This window comes from Bombus fervidus, chromosome 16, assembly GCF_041682495.2.
Source record: "Bombus fervidus isolate BK054 chromosome 16, iyBomFerv1, whole genome shotgun sequence".
NCBI classification, from domain to species: Eukaryota; Metazoa; Arthropoda; class Insecta; order Hymenoptera; family Apidae; genus Bombus; species Bombus fervidus.
This window is the reverse complement of record NC_091532.1, coordinates 3,626,559-3,651,398: the sequence shown is the minus strand read 5'-3', so window position 1 is coordinate 3,651,398 and position 24,840 is coordinate 3,626,559. Positions and strand designations below refer to the sequence as shown.

The window sequence follows — 24,840 nt, the reverse complement described above, 5'->3', positions numbered from 1 at the left end:
CATTGAAAAATGTGTCTTAAAACGTTGACTATTGCGTGTGTTTTCAATGAAATCTCCTTGGGGCCACGAGTGCCGCGACAACAACTTATTTTCCAAATTGTCCCGACCAACCTCAATTTTGTTTAGAATGCTTTAAAGTTTTACATTCTAAACAATTTTCTTAATAAACTATTTTCGTATTACTTTTGTAAGAATTCAATAGTTCTGTTACTTCCTGTGGAATATCTTTTCAAATACCTGCGACGATTCTTCGCAAGTAGTCGAATAAGCGTCACCCGAATATGGGTGACGCGACAATCGACGTGTTAAGGGAGAGAATCTCAGAGATTCCATAGGTACACCGAGCGTATCAACCTTGTGATAGACGCTGTTAGCGAAATTCATCGTCCTATTGAAGCAGTTACGGTAGTCGTGCTTACGTTATGCATAAACGGTACGACGTCGTGCAATTTCGCGTTGTTCCGGATAGGCATATTACATCAAATGCACGAGTGACGGACAAGTAGTTATGAGACCTCTAAGAACGTGCAGTATTCCAAGATTCAAACTCCTAACAATACCGTCGCAATTGTAGGAATTAAACGGTATAGGGGCACTATACAGCTGCTGACCAAGTAATTCTTAAAAGTTAGAAGCCCGAACGTTAGCGTCGAACGCCCCCGACATCCCCGATGTGAGATTTATATAACAAAGAGACCGGATAACGCTCTGCCATGTTCTAAGATAGGTTTGATCGATCGACTGTAGCGGCATATGCGTCTTAGGACGTTTCGATACGAAGATGCCTCACATAGTTGTTTTGCCACAGACCGTACGACGCACATAATGTAATGAACAAACTCTGGACAAAGCAATTTCGCTGCTACGCGCAACCTACAACCGGCGACAAGTTCAAACCTTTCGGTACCTCTCCTCGACAAGTATAAATAGACGACCATGTCGTCCAGAAGTCAGTCAGTCGAGCGAATAAGTGTAACGAATCGGTCTAGCGAATCGGCATAACAATTAGTATCAGCAGCGCGGTATCGCGCAATCTTCTAACGAATATCATCGAGCGAGCAACGCTTGCGATTAACTTTGTATTCTACATTTTAAAATATCTGTAAGTATAGTTAATTAAATCAACTCGTCTCGTTATTAATTTAACCAACAACACGTCGCACCGTCCACCACGCGACAATAGGAAATTTCCGAGAGTGTTCGCGTTTGTTACGAGTTTAGATATCCTACGAATTTGACGCGGTGATTTATAGCGACGAGAAATAATATTCCTGTAGTATGTGGTAAAGTGGCAGGAAAAGGCAACGTCAACATCTTTAACGCAAAGCTAACCTGGTATTTAATTTGTTTCAGATCAAGCTAGAACGCGTTCTCGGAGTAACCGTATCGAGCAATGCAGCCCTGGATTGCGACGCGACCAGCGAGTTGGTCGCTTATCCTGCCGGGTGAGTTCGAGACCGGTCTCTCGCTTTTCTTCCATCGATTCCTCTTCGATTGTACGTACGTCGATCCGACTCTGTTACGTGTACCATCCGCTCCTGTTCTCTTTCCGAATCCTATTCTAATCTCACGATTCGGGCCCGACCTTTTCAATCTTGTACCTATTCGTAGCGTTTGCATATTCGGTTTCGCGATTAGAATTCAGGACGCCGCGGTACTTTGGAGGCTACGTGGTTGCGCTGATATTCTCGTTGAAGACGCGACGCTTGGAAACATCGTGTTCGATCGACTCGGTCGCGTCGTTAGTCTCGCCGTTGCAGCCTCGAAATTATTGCCATCGTCCGTCGAGCTGTAAATCGTTCGCCGATAATAGCCGGTATCGATTGCGGAATTAAAGTAATTGGTGGGTTAAGGGGCCGCAAGAACCAGGCAAAAGGGAGAGTAGCGCTCGTCGACGATCGCGCTCGCATCGCGTATCGCCTTGAACGAGATCGAAACTTTTGCTACGGTTTATTTCTACGCGAAGGAAATTGCTCGCGTGAACGGGAGCGGTGAACTCCGTGGCTATTTAACCGTAATCGGAAAGTAGAAGTAGCAAGGTCGACTTTTAGAAATCGTTTCGCTTTTCGCAACTTTCGACAGACCCAATGGACGACGACGTATCGGCGGAGAACTTCGTCGACTCCGGGTCGTGATCGGAATGAAAGAGGAAGGAGGTCGTATTACAAATCCGACAAGTTGTTAGAAGTCGGTCGATATTCGTGGGAACGAGCATGCAGAAGAAAGAAGAGATCCTTTGCACAACGCGCGGCACACGGAAGCGCGGCTTTATCTCGATCGGCGATATCGGATCGCGATATTTCGATAAAGATGCTCGTTGGTCGCTGGTCGGTGGAAGCTTGCGAAACGTCGATAGGCTTGGTCGCGCGCGTGTCCCAGATCCGTTGTTTCTCGCCGTTCGACTTTTCGTTTTTTCGACCGCGATATCCTTCGCCTCAACATCCTCTCAACGATCGATCGATCTAAATCGTCGGGCTAAAAGTCGAAGATGCATCGTTGCTGATTGGCTATTTAATTGGCTGGTTAGCGTTTCGATTCGCCGATCGGGGCGACTCTTTATCTCTTAAACTCACAGGGAACATGTTTTGAACCTCGTGCCTGTGCGATATTTCGAACTACCGTGCCGCGAACGTTCCGAACTTTTGTTAGAGGCCGGCCGTGAAGGAAGAAGGCGACCGTGAAAGAAAGTTCATCTTCGTTAGCGCTTTGTTCGGCGCTGTAAAAAAGTGCACGTGCGATTCTACCGGTCACGGATAAACGCGGACGGTAGAAAAGAAGGCTCGCGCCATGAATGGAAGAATGGCGAAAGTGCGATCGGAAGATTGTGGACTAAGACACTAAGGTATCGCGTGTCAAGAAACAAGCATTTCGACCGCGCTACGTGGTGCCGCTCTTCTGCGATTCTCCCAGGCTTTTTCCTCGAAATTCGCTTAATAGTTGGATCTCGCCTGCGACGGACGTTCACTTTTCGCTTTTTCATTTATTTCGCGTTTTCTGCGCGATCGATCGACGATCGGGACTCTTCGCCGGTGAATTATCGCGTACAGTACGTAACTCGTCGTCTCGCAGAACTTGGGAAAAAACAGTTGACTCGACGAAAAGAACCGTTTCGCTTCGACGATGTCAATGCGACAACGGAACTTTTTTATTCTCAATCCTCGTTGAATACAAGTTTCAGCAAAGTAATTCGTCTATCGACGCGAAAACGTGCGCGTAAATTAAATCGCGTTTGGTCTCGTTTAAAGAAGGTTAATTAAAAAGATATTAGAAATAAAAAAGTTTCGTCGTTTCATTCTCGTGGACGATTTAACGTTGCTTCTCGGACACATTTGGCTTCCGATCGGGTTACGCTAGTCAGCCGTCGAACTTTGCGGTGTGTCAAAAGGAATATTAGCGTGTCCTTGAGGCAAACTCCCCTCTGTGGAATGAGGATGACGACCGATCAATTAGGAGGAACATTGTGGCTCGCTTAGAGAGAAAAACCGTAATCGCCGAGCGACGCGCACTCGTTAGCCCATTGTATCGCTAATTACGATCGCGATAGAGAAAAACGGCGGAGTAGGATGACGCGCTAGCTCGGCGCGTAATCGAGCGTCGCTTGACAGAAAGCACGGTGACGAGCGAGAACTGGTGATTTTCGCACGTGCTACTTGAGTCGCCTAAATCCGCGACGCCATCGAGCCGGACGTCGAGAACGTACATGTCGCGGATACGTCGGGTGCAAGCGAACAAGCAAACAGCTATGTACGGTACTCGGAAATCGGGTCAAGAGAGAGGTGAATGGACCAAAAGATTCTGTGTCGGAGATCCGCCTCGAACGATAAGCGTCGGCGACAATTAAATCGTTCGATCGACCTGGCAACCTCTGCATCCCTTGGCTGTGTATGCGCTTTTTGCCGCGTCAAGCCACGGCGATTCTTTCCTTTCGTTTCGTCGACGACTCGATCGGCCTGGTTTACAGAGACGTTCGTTAGCATCGATGCCGCGATGTTACCAGCTCGAGCGGAATTATGATTCTTCGGTCACGTAATGTAGCGTAATTACGAGCACGAGCATGGTAACGAGCTCGGCGAGATTCCTCGCGCATACGCGTGTTTACGCGTGCGTGAACAAAGCTTCCCCGAGTCGAAAGTAGCTGTTAGCATGCGAGTACTTGCCAGCACCGCGCTCGATTTTCCTCGATGCATCTGGCTACCGTTCGAGTCGCTGCTCCGGCCGATCTCGTTATGTCATCGCGGTTAGTAGCAGTTAGAATTAGCCGTTTCCTCGTCCTCGTCAAATTCTCCTTCTGGTAATAAATCCGGCGTTGAAGGTATCAAAGCGCGTTAACGTATCTCGCCAACCATCGATTTTCGTCCTGTTTTAATCGCGAAGGAAACGCCAGATCGGTTACGCGATGATACCGGTTGTACGCGCTAAAGACAACCGTAATAGCGGCTACTCGATACGTTATCCGATAGCGTGCCGGTTCTTTCACGAACACGTTGATACAAAGTCGATGGCGTTGCACCAATTACGACCAGCTGCTCGGCAATCGTAGCTCGGCTCGTTGCTGTTTCTGATTTAACAAACCGCCTCGAACGACCACGCGAAACCTTTTAAATTTGACAACGTTTACCGCTTGTCGATTTTTCACGTTCGATCGAACGGAACGGCCACGCGTCCTTGGACGTATCGAGGTTTGTTCGTCGATGGCAAGGAACAACGGTTGGACGTATTCGAGCGGTCGATCGCGTATCTGTATCTAGCAACGACATCGTCGCGAGAGCTCGACTCCAAGGTTAGAAAGTGCTTGACATTGCGTGTATCGTGTTACGAAGGAAAGTTCCGCTTTCCCGGTTTCTCGATCTACTCTGTTTCCCAGTTTCGAGGTTCCAGATGCGCTTCGAGTTTAATCGACAGAGGCGATAGAGGAATAAACGCGCTAGTCCATTAACTGCCGGAGAAAATCGTGCGCAAAGAAAAGTAATTGCTCCTCTCGTAAATTTCACCTACGGAGAACGCAAGACACGAATTACGGTTTGCTTAGCGTCAGCTATAGGCAACGGCGAGACCCATATTCCTCGCGCGATCGTGATCGCCTCGGGACTTTCCAAATTCGATAGCATCGAGAACCGTTCCGTTCTTAGAAAATGAAAACTCGACCGGGGACTGTGTTTTCCAACGTCGACATCGACAAGGCAAAGATAGCGCGCCACCGGAATTTCGAGACGCGATCGCGTACAAGGTAAGTAGATCTTCGAGGAGAGGAAAGTTGGTTCGCATGCCCGGAGAACGCTCGAAACGAAGAAAGTCCCTTATTAATAATTAGGCGAAGCAGCCGACCGCTACCGTCTTGTGTTCCGACGACACACTGCCGGAATTAGTCACTGTGGGACAATCTTTTCCGGCTAGCGAGCAAACGTGTTACGCGTTCGAACGGCACGAGCAAGAAAACGAGAGTTTCTTTCTTTCTTTCTTTCTACGAATACGCTTGCGTACGAAACACGGTCCTTAAAATCGTACCACGTTTCCTATCTCTGCACTAAATCGTCGATTACGTTTCGTGCTCCTTCCCTTTTCACGATCACTCTTATCCGACCCGAAAACGTCCTGTGCCGGTTAAATAAATAAATAAATAAGTAAATCCGTTCCAGAATACAAAGAAAGTAAGTGGTTCGATGAGGCGATTTCGAAAATCTCCAAAGCGGTAAAGCAAAGAGCGTAATCGCTCGCCGAATCGAATTTACCATCCCAAAGTCGTAAACGAGTTTCGGTTCGTCACGAGACTCGTATCGTGACCTGTCGTTCCGTCATCGAGATGCAAAGGAACGTCGATGCGATCGGTCGTTTTAAATCAGCCAGTTCCATCGACTAACTTATTAGAACGCCGTCGACCGGTTTCCATGCTCGATAATCGACCTAGTGACCTTTATACCAGCGACCTTACGTGTTCCTCCGCACGCAACCCGTGGCTAGAAATTACAGTTACGGGCTTCCTGGTGCATCGCTCGGGCTCTCGCGAGACTTTCGTGCGAAGCTTTTGCCATGACGGTAACGTTGCCTTAACGGTACGCTTCTCCACTCGCAGCGCTCGACCACGCGACAGGCGACGAGACTTTTTTTCTTCCGATAGAGCAGCTCGTTCGAAGAAGACTCGAACGTTTGCGGCGGATGTCGCTTTGCTGGCATATGAACTAGAAAAATAACGGTGGAGCAGATACGAACGTGGTTAGAAAAAGTTGCAACGGGCAAGCGCACGGCATTCGATTACGGGGCAAGCAATATCGCTGGAACATCTAACTACGCTTCTTTCGATTTGAGGCATTTTCTGACTGTAGCTGTCGAGGTGCGGCGGTCGTTGATATCCTACATCGCCCAGCGTGTATCAGCTTTTGGTAGGTCGTAGATACAGCGATCTTGTTGCGATCTCCTGTCGTTGTCAGGGAAATTTCGTGCGCGCGAGAGACGCAAGAAGAGTTTACGACATCTTTACAACCCTGTCCGAAGTTTATTTGGTTGCACGCTCCACTCGATCTCACCCCTTCTCGTTCGACCCTAATCTTCTTGATCGATTCGCCTCTGATTTGCAAACGGTCGAGCGCTCTAAAACCGCGCGTCTACGATTCTTCTCTGGAATCGGGTAAAAAGAGCGCGACGCAACCGTTGGAATTTTCTTCTCGAAACAGCCTTCGAAAACGAAGGTCCGAGGAAGGTAGACGTTTGCACGGGAAAAGTAGATTTTCAGGTTAATCAAATGAAAAGTTTGAATCGGCCCCGAGCCCGGCTTCGCGCGCCGCTTGTTTCTCTCTCGCGCTCGACGAGGAAGAAGAACTAGCATCCAGCTACGATTTCTCTACGGTTTCCACGTGTTCCTTTCAGACGCGTCTGACGCGATTCCAGTGCTATTCGAATACAGTGGAAGTCGCGTTCCCACGCGAACCTTTCAGCAACGTTAAAGTAGACCAGGCGGCGATTCGACCGACCTACGATCAACGAGGAACGTAGCGGTCGCGAGATTTTCATTTCGATGAAAACCATCTATGGTAGATGATACGATACGGGTCAAGCCCGAGCCGAGCCACTTCCTCCTCGTAAATGGCCCTTCTTCCTGTCCCACACTCGTCGTTTCAGAGTCGCTCTGTATCGATCGCGACGCGCGATTTCCTCCGTATTCTGCCACGTAGTAGCCAGCTTCGTAGTTAACCAATTCCTTCTACGATAAAATTCTGGAAGGAAAAATGCTCGACTATTCCGACAGACGTTTATCCGGCCGTCGGTTTGGAAGATCACGTTCATTCGTTACGGTAACGAACTCAGCGAGCGGAAAGTGTTTTAATCGGAGGCTAGCCGTATACTCGTTTTGGCGAACCGAAAGCGAAGCGACCGGAAACGCGGCGGACGTGCATGGCGGCTAACTCGACGAACACCGTTCGCAAACGGAAACGAACCGTATGCTCGAACGAAAGAGACACGCTTAGTCGATCCGCGATGCAAACTGCTCGCGATTATCGACCGGAGAGAACCCCGCAACTATCTACCCTTGCTTCCACGTTGCCACGATCTTCTCTCTCCTCCGACGGAGAATCGTTGGCGCAGTTGCTTCTCGGCACCGATCTTCTGGTCCAGAGAAGCAACGATAAACGTGAAAATAAGTTAACCCTTTGCACTGGAGGACTTTTTCCGTCGGGCGTAGCAGCTACTCCGATGATTTAGCGTTTACCTAGCATTTAGCGTGTCTTATAGCTCGTAAAATGATTTTATATTAACATTAAATTAACATTATATTCTAATAATTTATCTATATTTACATCTTTGAAAATATGATCTTGCAATATTAATCTCTGTATTCTTTTGTATGAGAATTTATAAAGCATTCGCCAAGATGCATTCTTGAATGTAATTGATCTGATTTTCAACAGTTCAAAATTAAGTGCCGAAAGTTTCTTTCGTTTTATAAGGAAATGATGGATTTCCTTTTGTATTATTTTATCGAATTTGTTTTTATTACTACGCTGTTCTATTACTGCGAAATGGACTATATGCAATTCGATAAAATAATATAAAACGTAAAATATTGCGCATTTATTAACTTACGAAACGAAGGGAACCTTCGGGACAATCTAATACATCTATAAACCTAATAGATCGCGTGAAAGGAACTGGTATGATTTAGCACACGACTAAAGTAATCAGAAGTTGCGCGGTGTTGATGAACGCGTGACAAGTTATTTGTAAGGCGTCTTGAAGAAGCATTAAGAGAGAACTGGCGGATGATACCAGAACAGGAAATAATATCCTTGGATACTTTACTTACGAATAACGCGTCAAACGTTGCTCTCCTTTTGCCGAGACCCTGTACACTCGAGTTATTAAGAATTTCGTCAAGTTTCCGAGACAACAGACACGTAGGTTTTGCTACCCATGTTTGGCAAACTTACGCCGCACTCCTTGCGTGTTATTTATGCGCGAAAAAGAGCAGAAACAAAATATTCTAAAGTAGATCTGATTAGACGAAAGTACAGAGTCCTAAAAGTGTTGGTACTGCGAAAGAAATTTGGAAAGTCTAGGAATGAGACCGAGAGATTTAAAACTACGGGAAATAATTCTCTTACGACGCGCTCTGTCAGATTAGACGCGAACATGATGTCTAGGTTCTTGACACGGCTCAAAGCGGATAAAGGAACACCATTTGTAGCGTGTGTGACTATTTTTGTTGCGATTAAATTCGACGACGCGACGCTCAGTCAAATCGGAAGACAACTTACTTAACAAACACCGTTCGTGGAGTCTATCAAAGTCACTTCGAATTAATAGAACGAGTCGCGGATTATCGAGGCTAAGAAAAATCTTGAGATCGTCGGCGTACAGCAAGCGATAATTAGAGTGGCGAAAAACGTTAGATGTATCGTCGATGAAAAGTATAAGGAGCAGAAGATCAAGGTGAGAACCTCGAGGAACGCCAGAAGTAACCTTGACCTCGCTTGAGAATGTGTTACTAAAACGGAATATTTGCTTTCTGTCGGATAGAAAGTTGGTTAACCACGAGAGCACACACCGCCGCAGATTTCAAGAGACTTTAACTCGGCGATCAAAACAGAACGACCGATAGTATCGAAAGCTTTACAAAAATCCGTATATATATATATATATAGCTTCATCCTGAAACCCATTTTCGATACAATCGGAAAGATAGAGGCGGAATTTCATAAGATCAGTTGCGGCAGAGCGTCCAGCGGATAAAGCCGTGTCGTTCCAACGACGATGTTATTAAAAAGAAAGGATCCTCGCGCATCTAAAGAGCACGAAACGTAATTGGAATATAACCGCGTCCCAGTTAGATCTTCCAACGATCGGTTCGCGAAACGACCCGATCACGATCCACTTAGTTGTCCGGATCAATTTCGACGAGAAACACCGTTCGTGTTCGTTCCATAGAGCGTGGCCGTCGGTCTTAAGCGTGTTCGTCAAGCAGACCGAATCTAATCGACAGCGTCGAGAGTCTCTTCGCTTCTGTCGCGTCTCGACTTGGTCTCGTCTAACCCTCGCCTTCCGTCGGTGTCGAACGATCAAGAACGACGATCGTTAACCAATGGAGAGCGCACAGAGACATCGGCGCTAGAACGCGCCGGTATAGACGATGACTTTTTGCAAGACTGTAAACAGTTATAGACGACGGACGACGAGAAAGTAGCACATATTTTTAGCAGCGTAATCGTAGCTTAGGTCAGCTGCGGTGCAACGACCTGCGACAACTCGACTTTTCACCGTTGGTGCTGCGCGCTTTGCTAATTTGTCGCTTCGCCGTCGGGAAATTATTCGGCAAGCTTTTTCGTCCAGCGTCATCACGTGCAATCGCCACGCGTCCACGACGACGACGAACGCTACGTCGGCGAAGAACTTCTCCAGTGCGGTCGGTTTTGCGAAAGAGAGTGGACGGAGCGGAGTTGCGGCGAGATTACGTTACGTCGGTGTTTTGCTAACGTAATGTCGGGACAAACGGTAGCGCGTAAAAGAAACGGCCGGTTGGCATCGAGTTTATTGACACGTTGCGGTTTACGTTGGTAGGCGAAATAAATCGCCTCGGTGGACAACGAGATTCAACGAGTCGCACGAGTCGCGTTTCGTGTTACCGCGAACGACCGCGTGCCTCGCAGCTTTACACTTGCCCAGTGGTGCTCGTTGACGCTTTCAGAGACCGCGGTCACGCGATCCGTTTTTGGTGCGTCGTTCGCACTTTCCGGGTTGTTTTTCGTCCCGCCTCTCGTCGTTTGGCGCCGGCCTCTGGAATCCGGAAGTCGAACGCCAACCGCAGCTGCTTTAGGAGCACTCGTATCCTTTTACTCGCTTTAAATTCTTCTCTTTCCATCTTTTTTATCCTTCGATCGATCGACCATCGCACGATGTACATTCAAATTTCCTTCGCTTCTAGTTTTGGTCCAGCGAATCGATATCAACTTGGCCAAGCGTTACGCCAGCAGGTTCCCTCGTGCTAGAAACCATGTATACTACAAGTATTCTAATGTTGCCGCGGTTAGCAGAGTGACAGACCTCCGTGTGATCGTAATTATTTTAATTACTTTCAATTTATAGACCATTTGGCACGCGTCACCTCCGCTCCTTCTAGAATACCGGATTTTATTAAGCGTAGCTACGACCATTTCAACATCCCTTGTACCTTAATCGGACTTTACTGCTTCCTTATACTCCGTCTCGATTATGGGTCGATCGTATGACAAATCTCGTGCGCGATCTGATAAAAAGCCGGCAATTTTTTCCAAGGTTCCTCGGTTATAAATCTGGCCGGCCGATGAATGTGCCCGTGACCATGATTACGCTCCTATCTTGATAAAATATATATTCTATTCGCTCGTAACCAGGCTACTGGCTGATGAGAGACTATTTTTCTTTTAAAAGCCTTAAATAGGTTTAATCTGTTCATGGCAATTCAGCCTTATCAATTTTCACACACGAACCTATCTTTCCAGGTCTCCCTTTTTATTCCATCCTCCGTCCTTTTCATCCTGATTTGCTCGCATAAACGCCATTGCCCGCATATGTGAGCGAGGCAACGCTTTAAGCGATAGTATCGATTCTTCTTCCACGTCAACCAAGAATTTCAGACAGAAGGTCTTACGAAGTCTATGTTTCTCTTATTTTCTCTCGCGTCGACGATAGTACTTTCGACGCTCGTTTTTCTCTTATCGCATAGCACCTTCTCGTGAAAGACATAGTTTCCCGTTTAACCCGTTTAGAATAAAACAATAGGAATAATATTCGAAGATCAGACTAAGCAACAACGTTCGAAGAGTCGTTTATGGAATTCTTTCGAACGTACGAGAATCGCGACTCGAGTGCATAACTGACGAAGCTGAGTGTCACTGAGTCGAAACCGCCGCGCCCATGCGTTTGCAGCGCGTTATCAAATGGACCAAGAAACGCGTAACACGTGCCGCGGCATTTGCAAGCGAGCGTGACTAACTGTCGCGATATGCACGTTCATCCGTGCGAGTAAACCCGTTACGAATCATCGATCGAATCCGCGGAATGTCATGGAATCGTATCGATTTCGAAGCAAACGACGATCCGGACAAAGTGGCAAAAATTCGGTGCAATCGCAGGCGTCGTATCGCTGCGGCGAATTTGCAGCAACCTCGTGCTCGTAATCGTTCGCGTCGCTTTCTCCGGCTGCCGGCCAGCGGCAGATCGAAGATGAAGTTATCGTTCGTTCACCCGAGAATTCTCCAATTTCGCGTGTCACGGAGCTTGCCTTCGCTGCTCGTAATGAAGGTGATTCGCGCGAATCGCTCGGTTCTTCGTCTGTTTTTCGCTAATTACGATGGCAGATACATATGTATGTTGCGGTCACGATTCAGGCAACGTTTCGTGAGACGCGCTACGACCACGGAATCGACATAAAGGTAAAAGCAACGGATCTAACGGTCGAATTTCTGTCGACTGCCAAAGCGATTCCGAACAGAGAATAAAGATTCGAAGCTTCGTTCCTTCGATGGTCCGTCGAAGTCGATTGCCTCTGGCATTCGTTAAAATATCCCGTTGATAAACATTTACGGTACAATGCATTAGCGTTAGACGACTAGCTGAAACGACGAGGAACAATAGCCAAAAATAGAAGAAAAAATAGGGCTGTTTCTGGTTGAACGACTCCGAAATCGTTTCGACTTGATCGACACTGGGTTTACACCGACGAATTCGAGCAGCCCGTCGGCTCGATCGTTCGATCTAGAAGTTGCCTAACGCTAACTGGGTTCAAATATTTGTTCCATCTTCTCGTTACCTCGACCCGATTCGTCGGAACGACAAAGTACCCGTTACAAAACGGTGTCCCAGCTCGCGTCTGGTATATCGAGCTCGAGCAACCGTGACGAAACCCCGTGGTTCAATCGCGGTTTATCTTATCGCGAACGATTTTGAAAAAGAAGGAGCTTCTTTTTCTACGGTATTTACACAAGAACCGCTACTTGAAATCGATCTTCGATGGAGCGGAGGATAGCGAAATTCAACGATCCATCCTTCCTTTGTGTTTCAGCTGTACCGTCGTTTTGTTCAACCCACGAAAGAATACGCAGGCCCACGTGTTGAACGCTTGTCGCAAAACGGTAACTTCTTTGGCCCTCGCCGGCGATGGAAGGTTCCTGGCCACCGGAGAGTGCGGCCACATGCCGAACGTTCGAGTTTGGGACATCTCCGATCCGTACAATGCCGTGCAGTTCGCCGAATTCTCGGGACACAAGTACGGCATCAACTGCGTGGTGAGTAACGAGCGAGGAAAGTCCCTCTGTTCGCAAAAAACATGCTATCGATTACGCGCGAATCGTGAAAACGAAACTGTAGAAGCTTCGGAGTGGCGAGTGCAACGAACGCATTGACGAGTCGTTTTTCCTTTTCATAGATCGTTTAATTAACCATATCTGCATTAGCTTAGCGATATCACTGGCGGCATCCGCCAGCGCGTATTCGATTGTCAATCAGATTCTCTCTCTATCTCTCTGCCTCGAAAATTCTACGGCAGAAATTACGTCGAACATCGTTGGAAACTTTTGTTTCTCGGATCGATACGTCGGGTCTGGTAGTGCAACCTGCCTGTCGGTCGCTCGAATCTGCATCGCGCGCCAAGAAAATAAAGCGCTTAATTCGAGGGTACGTTTTGTTTCGTCGAGAGGAATTTAATTTCGAGGGTCTTTGTCGCGCCGCTTTGTTCGCGTTTACTTCGGCGCGAACCGCCGGTTTCCACGTGAAATTACTTTCCGCAAGCAGAGAAACCAGCTTTTCGAGTCCTATTGCAACGAACACCGAAAGTACCGCGATGAATGCTCGCGACGAAGAAAGGGTCGCCACCACGTCGAACGCGCCTTTACGAACTCACGACTTTACCTCTGTTACGTCACCGCTCGCATGTTAATTAAGATCCACGGCTTTTATCTCGACACCCGCTTGCCAAAGACTCCGTTTCAAGCTGCTTCCGCGGCCGTGCGGTCGCTCTTAACACAACTACGTGTCGATGCAGATATATAAAGTTGTAATCGTCAAGACCGTGTGCGCTATCTCTTTCTTCGTTTCGTCGCTTCGCGGATGAAACGCCGTCGCGTAAAAGTATAATTTCTATGGCCGTTCGACCTCGAATAAATATAATTGAAATATTCTCGGGTCAACGACGATTCCGTCTCGCTGGAGACAATTTTCGCGATAGACCGCTAACGAGAAACGAGCAAGCGGTTGCAGGAGCGACGCGCGTTTCATCGAAGAACGTTGCATTCGCGCCACATACAAAGCGCGCGAATACGAGATCGCATTTTCAGCGAATGGACAACGGTATCCTTTCCTTTTTTCTTTTTTTCTTCTTCTTTTTTTGTGTTATTGCTCGCCGTTGCATTCTCCCGGCATCCGTCGAGTACGATGATCTGTGGTCGAAAACGTGCAAGATGTTTCGACCGATCTCGCTCAGATTCTCTCGTTTCTTTTCTTGCTTCGGCCGATCGTAATCGAGACGACAAACTAGAGAACGTTTTTACACGCGTGTTCGTACGATGGTTTTTTCTCAAGGCATTTTCACCGAGCAACAAGTACGTGGTATCCGTGGGCTCTCAACACGATATGATCGTCAACGTCTGGGACTGGAGGAACAATGTTAAAGTGGCGTCGAACAAAGTCTCGAGCAAAGTGAAGGCCGTCTGCTTCGCGGAAAACGGCAATTACTTCGTTACCGTCGGCAACAGACACGTCAAGTTTTGGTATCTCGAATACTCGCGCAGTGCCAAGGTAAGTCAGATGTTAACGCGCCGTCTTTGTCTGAAACGAACGCGGTCTCTCTTTTCTACCGTACCCTGATCGATCGAAAAGTAATTTTGCACAGACGAGTCGTAAGGGAAGTAGAAAAGTATGAAAGAGTATGATCGGACGTGGAGGCAGGTGGTGAAGTAGAACGGTAACGCGAAGGTGGTGATAGTGGGAACTTTGTTGCGCAGTATAAGGAACCTGTGCCTTTGATGGGTCGGTCTGCCATATTAGGAGAACAGAGAAACAACGATTTCGTGGACGTAGCCTGCGGCCGAGGGGATATGGCGGATTCGACGTACGCGATCACCAAAACGGGGCTTCTATGCGAATTTAATAACAGGAGGCTGTTGGACAAATGGGTGGAGCTTCGTGTAAGTAATGACTTTGCCCGTAATGGCTTTGCCGGATGCTGTGTTTTTAAGGATATTACGTGACCATGAACCGACGAGGCTCGTCACGACACGCTGCTCTCATCGAGGAATTTATTTTAACGCGATTTGCATGAAAACGCGGTACCAACTTGTCTCTTGGAATCGTCGAGCGTATACGCGGCACCGTGCAACGCACGATGTACCTTGTCCGTAACTCGTTTCAAGGAGCGGCTGTTTTCAGACGAGCAGTGCCAATTGCATGGCCGTTGGAGACAAATACATCTTCATCGGCTGCGCGGAGGGAATCGTGAGGTGCTTCAGTCCTAGCACGCTTCAGTTCATCACCACGTTACCGAGAACGCATTACCTAGGCGTGGACGTAGCTCAGGGATTGTCCATTAGGTGCGAGAATCTAAACACGTCTCCTTAGATAAATTTAATCCGACGATCCATCGGCGTCCCTTCGTCAAGCCTATCGTTTGTCAATTGCAGTCACATGTCTCAGCATCCGACGAACGCGAGGTATCCGGACGCGATCGCGCTGGCGTTCGACGAACGGAACAACAAACTGACCTGCGTCTACAACGACCACAGCATCTACGTGTGGGACGTACGGGACATCAGGCGGGTCGGCAAGTCCCATTCGTTTCTCTACCACTCGGCGTGTATCTGGGGCGTCGAGATGTATCCCACAGGATCGGATTCCATGACCAGTATGCCGGCTGGCAGTTTCATCACCTGCTCCAGCGACGACACCATCCGCGTGTGGAACCTCGAGAAGGACATCTCACCGGACGACACGCTCTACAAGCGAAACATCTATAGCAACGAGTTGCTCAAAGTCCTCTACATAGATCCGGAGCTGACTTACTTGAAAGATCTGGATCTGGCCGCTGCCGGGTCGAGCGAAAAGAGCGACGCATCGTACGACGGACGAAACGGAGTCAGATCGATCCGAGTGAGCCCGGACGGGAAACATTTGGCGTCCGGTGATCGGTCTGGCAATATTCGAATTCACGATCTCTCCTCGTTGGAGGAACTGTGCTTGATCGAGGCGCACGACGCCGAAGTACTCTGCCTGGAGTATTCGAAATTCTCGCGATACTCGGCGGAGCCTCCGAGGCTGCTCGCCAGTGCCTCCAGGGATAGGCTGATCCACGTGTTCAGCGTCGATCAAGGATACAACTTTTTGCAAACGCTCGACGATCATAGTTCTTCCATCACTGCCGTTAGGTTCTTCAATCAGAGTAATCAGAGCAATCAGATACAAATGGTCTCCTGCGGTGCCGACAAGAGTATTATCTTCAGGCAGCTGCAATCGGTAAGTCGGCCACCGTTCCCGTTCCCTCGTAACGTCGTTTCGCGAGCGTAGTCGAAGATTTCGATCGTTTCAGACACCGGGAGGTATGCCGCAATTCGCCAGGGGTCACAACGCCCAGGGCAAGACCACTCTGTACGATATGGAGGTCGATTCTGGACAGAAACACGTCTTGACCGCCTGCCAGGACAGAAACATAAGGGTTTACAACGTAGCCACGGGTAAACACAGCAAAACGTTCAAGGGGTCTGTCGGCGAAGACGGATCGCTCATCAAAGTCGTTCTAGGTAAGGCAAAGTATAACGGCAGAGCAAACATTTGCGCTTGATCGGAGCTACTCTGGTGGAACGATCGATAGACGGTGGTAAACCGCGTAACTTGGACATTTCAGACGCATCGGGAATCTACGTAGCTACCTCGTGTACGGATAAGACGTTGTGCGTGTACGATTACTACAGCGGCGAATGCATGGCCACTATGCTCGGTCACTCGGAGTTGGTGACGGGACTGCGCTTCAGTCCCGACTGTCGCAACCTAGTGTCCGCTAGCGGAGACGGTTGTATATTCGTGTGGCGCGTTCCACGCGACATGGTCGTCACTATGCAGGCGCGTCTCGCTCAGCAAGCGATGCGAGCTGGAAAGTAAGAGAACCTTGCGTTTGCCTCTTGTAATTTCGAACGAACGACAAACGCGATCGATGGCACGATATGGATGGAAATGCGATGTTACAGGAGGCCGTCACAGGTGAACGGCACGGGGATCGACATACAGCTGGACAACGAAACTTTCGGCTCGCCACCGCCGGAATTCCTCGATCCGAACGCGAACCCAGCGTCGCAGAACGTAGGCGTGGATTACAGATTCAGCGTGGGCCAGCTACCCCTCTGGGCGAAGAAGCAGATAAACACGACGAACGCGGACGAAGGTGCTGTCCTCGGTTCGAACGTGAGACCCCTCGGTGTGGACCTACCGAAGGGCAGATGGGCGCAAAGGGTTCAGCAAGGAGACGGTATAACGGTGAAGTCCGTGTACGACAGCGACGAAGTTATACCGTTTCCTCCGCCTCGTGGCGCTATCGATTCCGATGGCGGTGGCGGAGGCGGTGGTTCGAAGGATAGTTCGATCGACAGTGGAACCGAGACCAAGTGCAGCAGCGATTATCGCAGGGAAACGATCGTCATCAAAAGGGTAAGGTCGCTTTCCGAAACGCGTTACTCGTGGACAGAGATCGCGCGCTAATCACTTATCGTTTCCGAGATCATCCTCGGCATCGATCCGCACTAAAACGAACCTCCTAATGGATCGATGAATCGTTCCTTTTCTTTTCTTTTTCTTCAAACGGTGCTAACGATCGATAACTGGTTCTAGGAAGAGGACGAAACTGTATTTCAACCTTGCCCAGATAGTTACAGAGAATTAGCAGATGAAACGAAACAGGTACTAACTGATTCCCAGTAACACAATAATTGTAATAATTTCTCCGTATCCAGTGAGTGTTATTAGTGTGCATTTGCGAATCGCGGGCAGCTCGCGAGAGAAACGGACCAACCACACTTGCGTTTGTCGTTTACTTTGTCCAGTCAGCTTCCATACTGCTCAATTTCTTTTATCTCATTTTATTTCTTTCACCTTAACGTCAGATTATTTGTTCGCGATTGTTTTGTGTTGATTCTATTTTGTTTCAACCGATGACATATAGGTGATCGGTGGTAACGTGACTGTAACTAGAGGTAGCAATATCACGGAATTGACACGACAATCAAGGAGTCGTCATCATACCGACGATAGCAGTCTTGGCAGCTTTAAATTTGAGGTATAATCTCACTAACGCCTCAGACACACTTATAGCAAAGCATCGCCAATCAGTAACGCAGTCAAACAAAAAACATCCAAAATACGTATATCGATCATTGTACATGTCTTTCTATACTTGTAGCTTTTCAGTTACTCATGTTGGTTGCTTTAATTTCTCCTATATAAGTACATATATATATATATCTAACCTTAGAGTCTCGAAACAGCCGAAACTCACGCTTCATCAAGTAACAATAGCTCGTAGGTGAAGCGACGTTTGTAAAGAGGAAGGTTCGCGTCTAAAATATTTTAATTATGTATCGTATAGGATCACGAGAGTACCGAACACGACGGAGACGTGGAAGATTATTCGGAAGGAGAGAATGGTACAACCGGTTCAGAGAAATCTCATCATAGATTGATGTATTATCCTGCACCGGAAGATACGGTGTCGAATCAATTCACCGTAAACGCGATGGACGTCGAAGAACTTCGAAGGTTATCGTTTTACGAATTTTCTACACCCAAGGTAATACCCGAAAAGGTAATAACCGAAAATGTTTCACAGGTCTCAGAGGAGACAGAAGAAGCCTAGAAACGGAGAGAGCGGTCGAACGAGCGAATTAACCGCTTCTGGTAGTCAAGACGACTCGGACTCCGAGGGCGGCGCTTCGACGCCCAGTGCCGAGCGAAATCCTCTGTCTATGTTGTCGGAAGCTAGTTCAGAGGGATTCGACCAACTAGCCAAGCAGAGTCACCGTGAAAAGTTCCTTAAGAACGCTTTTGAATCTCTCAGCGGTGCCGAAGAGCCTACGAATAGAAGCGTTAAAACGACTAGCATCAGTTCCCAGTTTCACGGAAGGTAATTGCCTATCGTTTATCGTTGCGAATAGATTTCTTGGAGAGTTGACGAAACGAACGCGCGCGATTGCAGACTCAGCGGTAACGGCGATAACGGCGGCAACAACAAGATTCGCAACGCAGCGGTAGTGAACGCAACGAAGCAAGCGAGAGGTGACTCGGACGTGGTGAAGAAGCGCGAAGAGTTGCAAAGGAGAATAGAGGAAACCAGAAGAAAATTGCAAAGCGTAAGTACCGCGAAACGAAACGTTATCGGCACCGCGTGATTCATAGGCGATATTGCAGTTTGATCGTTGGTTTTTCAGGTCGGCTATAAATCGTCGTTAAAAACCAGTCAAAGCATATCCGACTTGAGCAGCCATATACCGGAGAAACATCATCGTTCGAATAGATTGAGCACAGGTAACAAATCTGGTCAGCAAACGCAATACTCGAAACCGATCAATCCCTGTAAACCTATACCGAATCCAAAGCCCCCGTTAAAACCTCAACAACTCGTTAACAAAATATCGGTTGTGGGTAATGCGCCACTTAAGCTAGATATTCCGAACGATAACTGCTTATCCAAAAGTCCGACTACGTCGTGCGTAAATGACAAGACAAAACCGTCTCTTAGTCGACCGTTAACGTTAACCTTAAAGAAAACTGAAAAGTATAAGCTATCGCTGAATAAACCGAATCAATCTTTGCCCGAGTCGCCCGTCTGTGAGGAGCTAAAGCTCTTAAAGGAACAGTGTAAAAAGAACGTTAGCCGATTCGCGAGATTCGCTCAGAAAAGGAGATCGTGTAGTTACTTTATCGGACTCGATGACAACGAGGAAGACATGGAAAATATAGCCAAGTCTTTCGAGAGTTTGCCCGCGATGAACGAGCGCAACATAGAGAACTTGAACGACCAGATGGACGACGGGGACGAAGGGAACGGAAACTTCAGCGACGACTCCCTGGAAGGTGACTTTAAGAATCCACCTCGACGATGCGTCAGCGATTATCAGATAAACATGCATATCGATCATCAACAAGGCACTCAGAGAAACTATTCCACGTATCAGACTTTCTCGAAACGAATTCTAACCGGTTCTCAAGAAAGTATCCTTTCGGACGCCTCGGTCGAGTCCTTCTCGAAAGGAAGCGCTGAAATTTTGGATTATAGCCACTACGACAACGACAGACATTCGAGCGCGAGCTTCTTCTTGTCCCGTCGAAAGATGCAAGCTGGTCGAAGTCACGAGAGCATTCTCACGGACGAATCCGATTATCAGATGTTCCCGTTGCACGAGAACATGGATCACCGAAGCACCGAAAGCGTGTTGACCGACGACTCGGACTCTTTAGTGAAGTCCGCGCCGTTGGAGATGCTGTTCGATTCCCACTACAAACGAAAAAGGCAAAATTCGGAAACGTACAGCGGTAATCCCAACAACGCCGTGATACCATCGAGTAATACCGAAAATTCTGCTAACGATCCAACGTCTTGTCGGGCTGTATTCAGATCGAAATCGCTGCAGGACACGCGAATAAGCCAAGCTAGGAACGAGAATAGCTATTCGGAGGATAACGCGCAGCCGGCAACTTGCATCTACTACGAATTCAATTTCAACGATCAGAACGACACGAACGTGGAAATGAGAATCGGAACTAAATCGGACACGATGTCGCGAAGCAATAGTCTAAAAGTCGCAAAGGAGCCGCAATCGATGTTGATTCTGAACGATTTCGTGGCTCACAAACCACCGAAACCTAAACGCAACTCGGCTCGAACGCAGAGCATGCGGAACAGAGCACGCCCCGCCTGGAACAAGTACGTAGACTCTGCGTCTCAGTCTTCCTGCGTCAAGCCCGCCGATTCCGACAACTACCCGAACAAGTCTCACGGGGAGGACCGAGCAGTCAGAAACGATGCCGAAGGCAAGTCCGATGCGAACGAATCTTTGCACGCTTCGAAGAGGATCGAGCAGCTGTTGCAACCCTCCAGCTATTCTTTGCAGCCAAGCGACGATAAAGATTCGAAGACCAAGTTTTACAGTCTGCAGACTCGTCGGCCCGACAAAGGTATCGCGTACGACGCGGGTGGACCGATGGACAACTTTGCCTTCGATCCAAACGATTCCTCTTGTCAAACGAAGAGCTATCGAGCCCGCGACGTGGACGAGGATCAAATAGATTCTTCCCACGCGGAGAGAAATCGACATCGTTGCTTCGAGAATCAGATACCAACGAAAGACACGCAGGAGACCTACGACTCTCTGGAGCCTCCCACAGTCGTCTCCTGCGACTTGCAAGCGACCGGCATGCAAAACTCTTCGAATCTATTGACGACGAACGAACGCATCGACAATTTGGACGCTAGCGTCGATCTTAGGATCACCCGAGCCATCGAAGGGACGGTTAAGTTGCTTTCCAAGGAATTCGAAAACTTGGTGAGAAGGGAGCAATACCTTATGAAGGAGAAGTGTCTGCGAATGTCGCATTGTCAAGAAACGAGCGAAAATTTCGCCAAGCTGGAGGCGGAAAGAGACGGCAGATTTTGTTCGTTGAGGCGCGACATAAGATTCCATTCCGGTGGCGAGGATAGCGATTGCGCGGACACGTCTGCGATGGACAAGTCGATGATGGAAAGCGGTTCCTCCACGTCCGCTTCGAGCTGCACGAACTCGCCAAAGCGAATGTGGCCGCCAGCCTCTCGCTGTCAAAGTCACACGAAGTGGACTAAAACGTTGCCCACCATTAATCAAGTCATTCTGCCATCCAAGCATCTGTACGCAGGTACTTCGCCCGAAAGAAAATTGTCCTATCATTCTGTTCGTTTCGTTCGTCGCAGTAGTAGTACAGTTTTTCTTATCTGGAAAAGACCGTGCCATTCTGCCGTGATCATTTTCGCTGCTCGATTATCGATCTCGATCGATGCCCACGGGGCAACGTGGCCGCAACACCAGAAAACAAGATTTTTCGCAACGAAAAGCATGAGAAATCGCGTAGAGAAAAAAAGCCAGAGCAACGTTCTCGGATAGTCGAACGTGTCGGGCAAGAAAATCGAGGAACGAGTCGTTAAATGTTTGTCCGAGTGTGTAACGACAACCGCAAATCGTGTAAATACCGTCGTTCGACACTCGGCACAGCACGATCACAAATTTTCTCATCGTTTACCACGTCTCTACCGTAATTTTCTTTTCCGCATCCTAAATGTGAATGTTACTCTTTATAGTTTTGTTATATCTGTCGATTTAGTATCGTTACTATTCGACCGAAAAAATATTTCGCTTCTTTTATTTTAGTTAGCGACGATAGCGATCGCGTACTTTTCAGTTTGAACATTTACGAATATTTTTTCGAATTTTTCGTTTGGCATGACACGTGATCGACAGCATGTTTTGTCTTCACGATGTAGTTTCATCCCGCTTCCTTATCCCACTGTCGATCATTTTATCTTATTTTACGATCTTATTTTATTAATTATACTCGTAAGCCAAAGTCGATCGCGTTGACCGCGCACGTACTACAAAACGTCTATACTATTTCGTAATTTGCATTATTACGAGAGTTAGAAGTTACGCGGAGTACGAAGTTACGTCGATCGGCTTTGGACTGGCAATTTCTCTTTTTTATTTATCTCACGCACTCGACATACATTTTGCATCTTTGTATTCCTACGAAAGTACCGCAGCTAGTCATGATTTTTCGAATTTTTACATTTACTATAATTCATTAACCAGACGGTTAATCGTACGTTGATCTACCGTCTCGCGATTATTAATTCGTTGCTTCCGCGATCTGCATGAATGAGAGAAAGCAGCTTGCCTTTCGACGTTCTGAAAATTGCTAAACTGTACGTTTCGTTGTTTGAAATTTAAAAGACGTAAAGCCCAGCTAAGCAAACCTAATGCCGTAGCCGTGATTAAAAAAGAAAATACAAAAAAAAAAAAAAAAAGAAAGAAAGAAAGAGAAAAAACAGTCAGAGGTAAGTGTAACTCTATAGAAAAGAGACACGATCATTATAAGTACACATTAAAAATCTTTGAGCCAAGGGAAAAAGTAGCTTAGTGCATGTGTGTGCGTGTTGTTGTCGACAGTTGGCAGTAGTGGGGGGCGAATCTCGTCAAAAGTTTTTGACAGCGAAGAAGAGGGGGGTGGCATGCGACGTGCCTGCTCGCTGAGTGATCTTTCCGTCAGCCCGCCAAATAGGTTACTGCATGGCCCGATACAAGGTACCCTTTCATTGTGTGCCACGTCTATGAGGGTCTTTCCAACGACAATTATCTAAATTGCACCGGGATAACGTCGACGGGCAACTTGGTCTTGCCCTTTCAAAGTTGTTCCTCGTTTTTGCCATTCTTCTTGATGATACATTCGATACAGCCCTCTACTAGTTGTCAAAGTCACGGTACAAGGTCGTATGATTTTACTAGAAGTTACTTTGGAACGACCCCCTTTTACGATATAGAAACTCGAATCGATAGTTCGATATTTTGTCTACGCCGATGTCGATGGCACCGTAAACCGTCCGCAGTGATTAAATTTCAGATCGTTTGAACTCGAAAAGCGTTAACGTCATCGAATATGATCGTCGATATCGGTGTTTTATACAAAGTGTCGAACAGTTTCGCTCTTACTTCTCTGTAAAAAAAGAAATTTGCTCTGTGCAGTGTTGCATTTTATCGCTAAAGATAGATAGACGATGAGTTTACGTAAGGTGAATTTGTTGCTAATTGGTGGTAATAGTTTCAGGAAAAGTAGGTAATAAGAACGCGAACGCTTCGGCGAGAAGTGGACTAGGAAGTGCAAATAGCGGGAATCAGTCGCGGCACGGTTCGACGAAGAATCATTCTTCTCACATGACAAGGAGCAGCAGCGTTGGCGTCCTAAATCAGGTATACATCGATTTTTAGTAAATTGTCAAAGCGCGTCAAATTGTAGGAAATGCGTTCTCTGTTTTTAACGATAATGTTGCAGAGTGACTCGGAATCGGACGTTGGAGCTGGGAACAACAGGGGTTGGAACAGTCAGACAGGCAGCAACAGAATCAGCGGGTTAATGAGGCCGACGATCAGTTCGCAAAACAAAATCAATCATCAGGCGAAGTCGAACTCCTCTTCTAACAGCAATTTGCCTTCCGTTCTCAGAAGAAGAGGAATGCAGGGAGCATATTCAAGTGGTAATTATCGTCACGGATATTAACCAAAGCTTGAGCAACCAACTTAATTGGCGATACATTGGCTTCAACCATGTTCTTTTGCAGTAAATCTAAGTCAAGTGGGTAATCAGGAAGATTCAAGTTCGGAAGATACCTCCTCCAATGGAAACGGTGGAAAACCGGCGCTTCCACCGAGACCTCGAAGTATCAGTATCGACCACTCTACGACGAGGTACGTTAAATAAAATTGAAACCTATTTTTCTCTCCCTTTTTTTTTTTTTATACGCGTTAATCGGAATTCCATCATCGACGCATCTGGCTTGTTTTTACAGCTTAAGTCTACCCGGTACAACGGTAAGAAGGTCGGGATCGACGACGATTATAACCAACGGTCGTAACGGAAATAACACGATGGGACAGAGTGCAAGTCGAATGTCGACAACGAATCGCAATCAGTTAGATCCTAGCCCACAGGAACTTCCAGTTAAAGATACCGATCGTGCCATCGATGTAGCCAGTGCCGAATGTAAGTACCGCGATTATCTTCGTTTTCCTTTATTTTGTCTATGTGCGTGTTCTTACACGCACGCGTATTTCTCACAACTCACGATCATCTTGTCGTTTTTCAAAGTGTAAGCATGCAAGATTGCAAGAAGCTGTAATACGATATACGATTATAGATAAACGTTCTATCGATTGGGATATTAAGTTTTTATTATTTAATTTTCGTCTGAAAAAATATAATCTAACAAGGATTTTACTCTTGCAGTAGGCACGGATAAAACATTAGGTAAACTAAAGACACCTATTGAGAATGCTGTCCTGTGAAAATAATAAATCTTTCAGTCTGTTAAAAATTTGTAAGTGATCATGCTATGACCAAGCGAAAACCATTCAAACAGAATCGTTTCACGCGAATTTTAGTACAGACTAGGATATAATAGTCTGTAGGTCGCTGTATATATAGTATATGTGCTATACATGTGACGTTCCGAATTTTCAGAGAGAACGCGTAGCATCGTTTTCGTCATGAAACGAAAATAACGCAGCTTTTCTAGTTGAGACTATAAAACGCGTCAAACTGTCA

General features: G+C 47.2%; 1 protein-coding gene across 6 annotated transcripts in view; it reads left to right on the top strand.

Annotated features, from left to right (window-relative positions):
* The window catches only part of Wdr62 (WD repeat domain 62), a 79,682-nt gene that overhangs the window by 50,421 nt on the left and 4,421 nt on the right, over window positions 1–24,840 (top strand). For 2 of the 6 annotated variants that reach the window (XM_072019665.1, XM_072019666.1), the window contains exons 3-22: window positions 1,354–1,445; window positions 12,530–12,752; window positions 14,044–14,259; window positions 14,466–14,648; window positions 14,890–15,050; window positions 15,141–15,969; window positions 16,043–16,253; window positions 16,358–16,607; window positions 16,698–17,154; window positions 17,335–17,403; window positions 17,666–17,779; window positions 18,089–18,258; window positions 18,329–18,622; window positions 18,695–18,848; window positions 18,927–21,387; window positions 23,341–23,489; window positions 23,572–23,773; window positions 23,858–23,984; window positions 24,086–24,279; window positions 24,523–24,543. In XM_072019665.1, the coding sequence (XP_071875766.1) occupies window positions 1,354–1,445; window positions 12,530–12,752; window positions 14,044–14,259; window positions 14,466–14,648; window positions 14,890–15,050; window positions 15,141–15,969; window positions 16,043–16,253; window positions 16,358–16,607; window positions 16,698–17,154; window positions 17,335–17,403; window positions 17,666–17,779; window positions 18,089–18,258; window positions 18,329–18,622; window positions 18,695–18,848; window positions 18,927–21,387; window positions 23,341–23,489; window positions 23,572–23,773; window positions 23,858–23,984; window positions 24,086–24,279; window positions 24,523–24,543 (6,577 nt within the window). Of the gene's footprint in view, window positions 1–1,353; window positions 1,446–12,529; window positions 12,753–14,043; window positions 14,260–14,465; window positions 14,649–14,889; window positions 15,051–15,140; window positions 15,970–16,042; window positions 16,254–16,357; window positions 16,608–16,697; window positions 17,155–17,334; window positions 17,404–17,665; window positions 17,780–18,088; window positions 18,259–18,328; window positions 18,623–18,694; window positions 18,849–18,926; window positions 21,388–22,691; window positions 22,827–23,340; window positions 23,490–23,571; window positions 23,774–23,857; window positions 23,985–24,085; window positions 24,280–24,522; window positions 24,544–24,840 lie in introns of all 6 variants that reach the window. The other 4 variants (XM_072019667.1, XM_072019669.1, XM_072019670.1 and 1 more) reach the window with 4 other exon arrangements.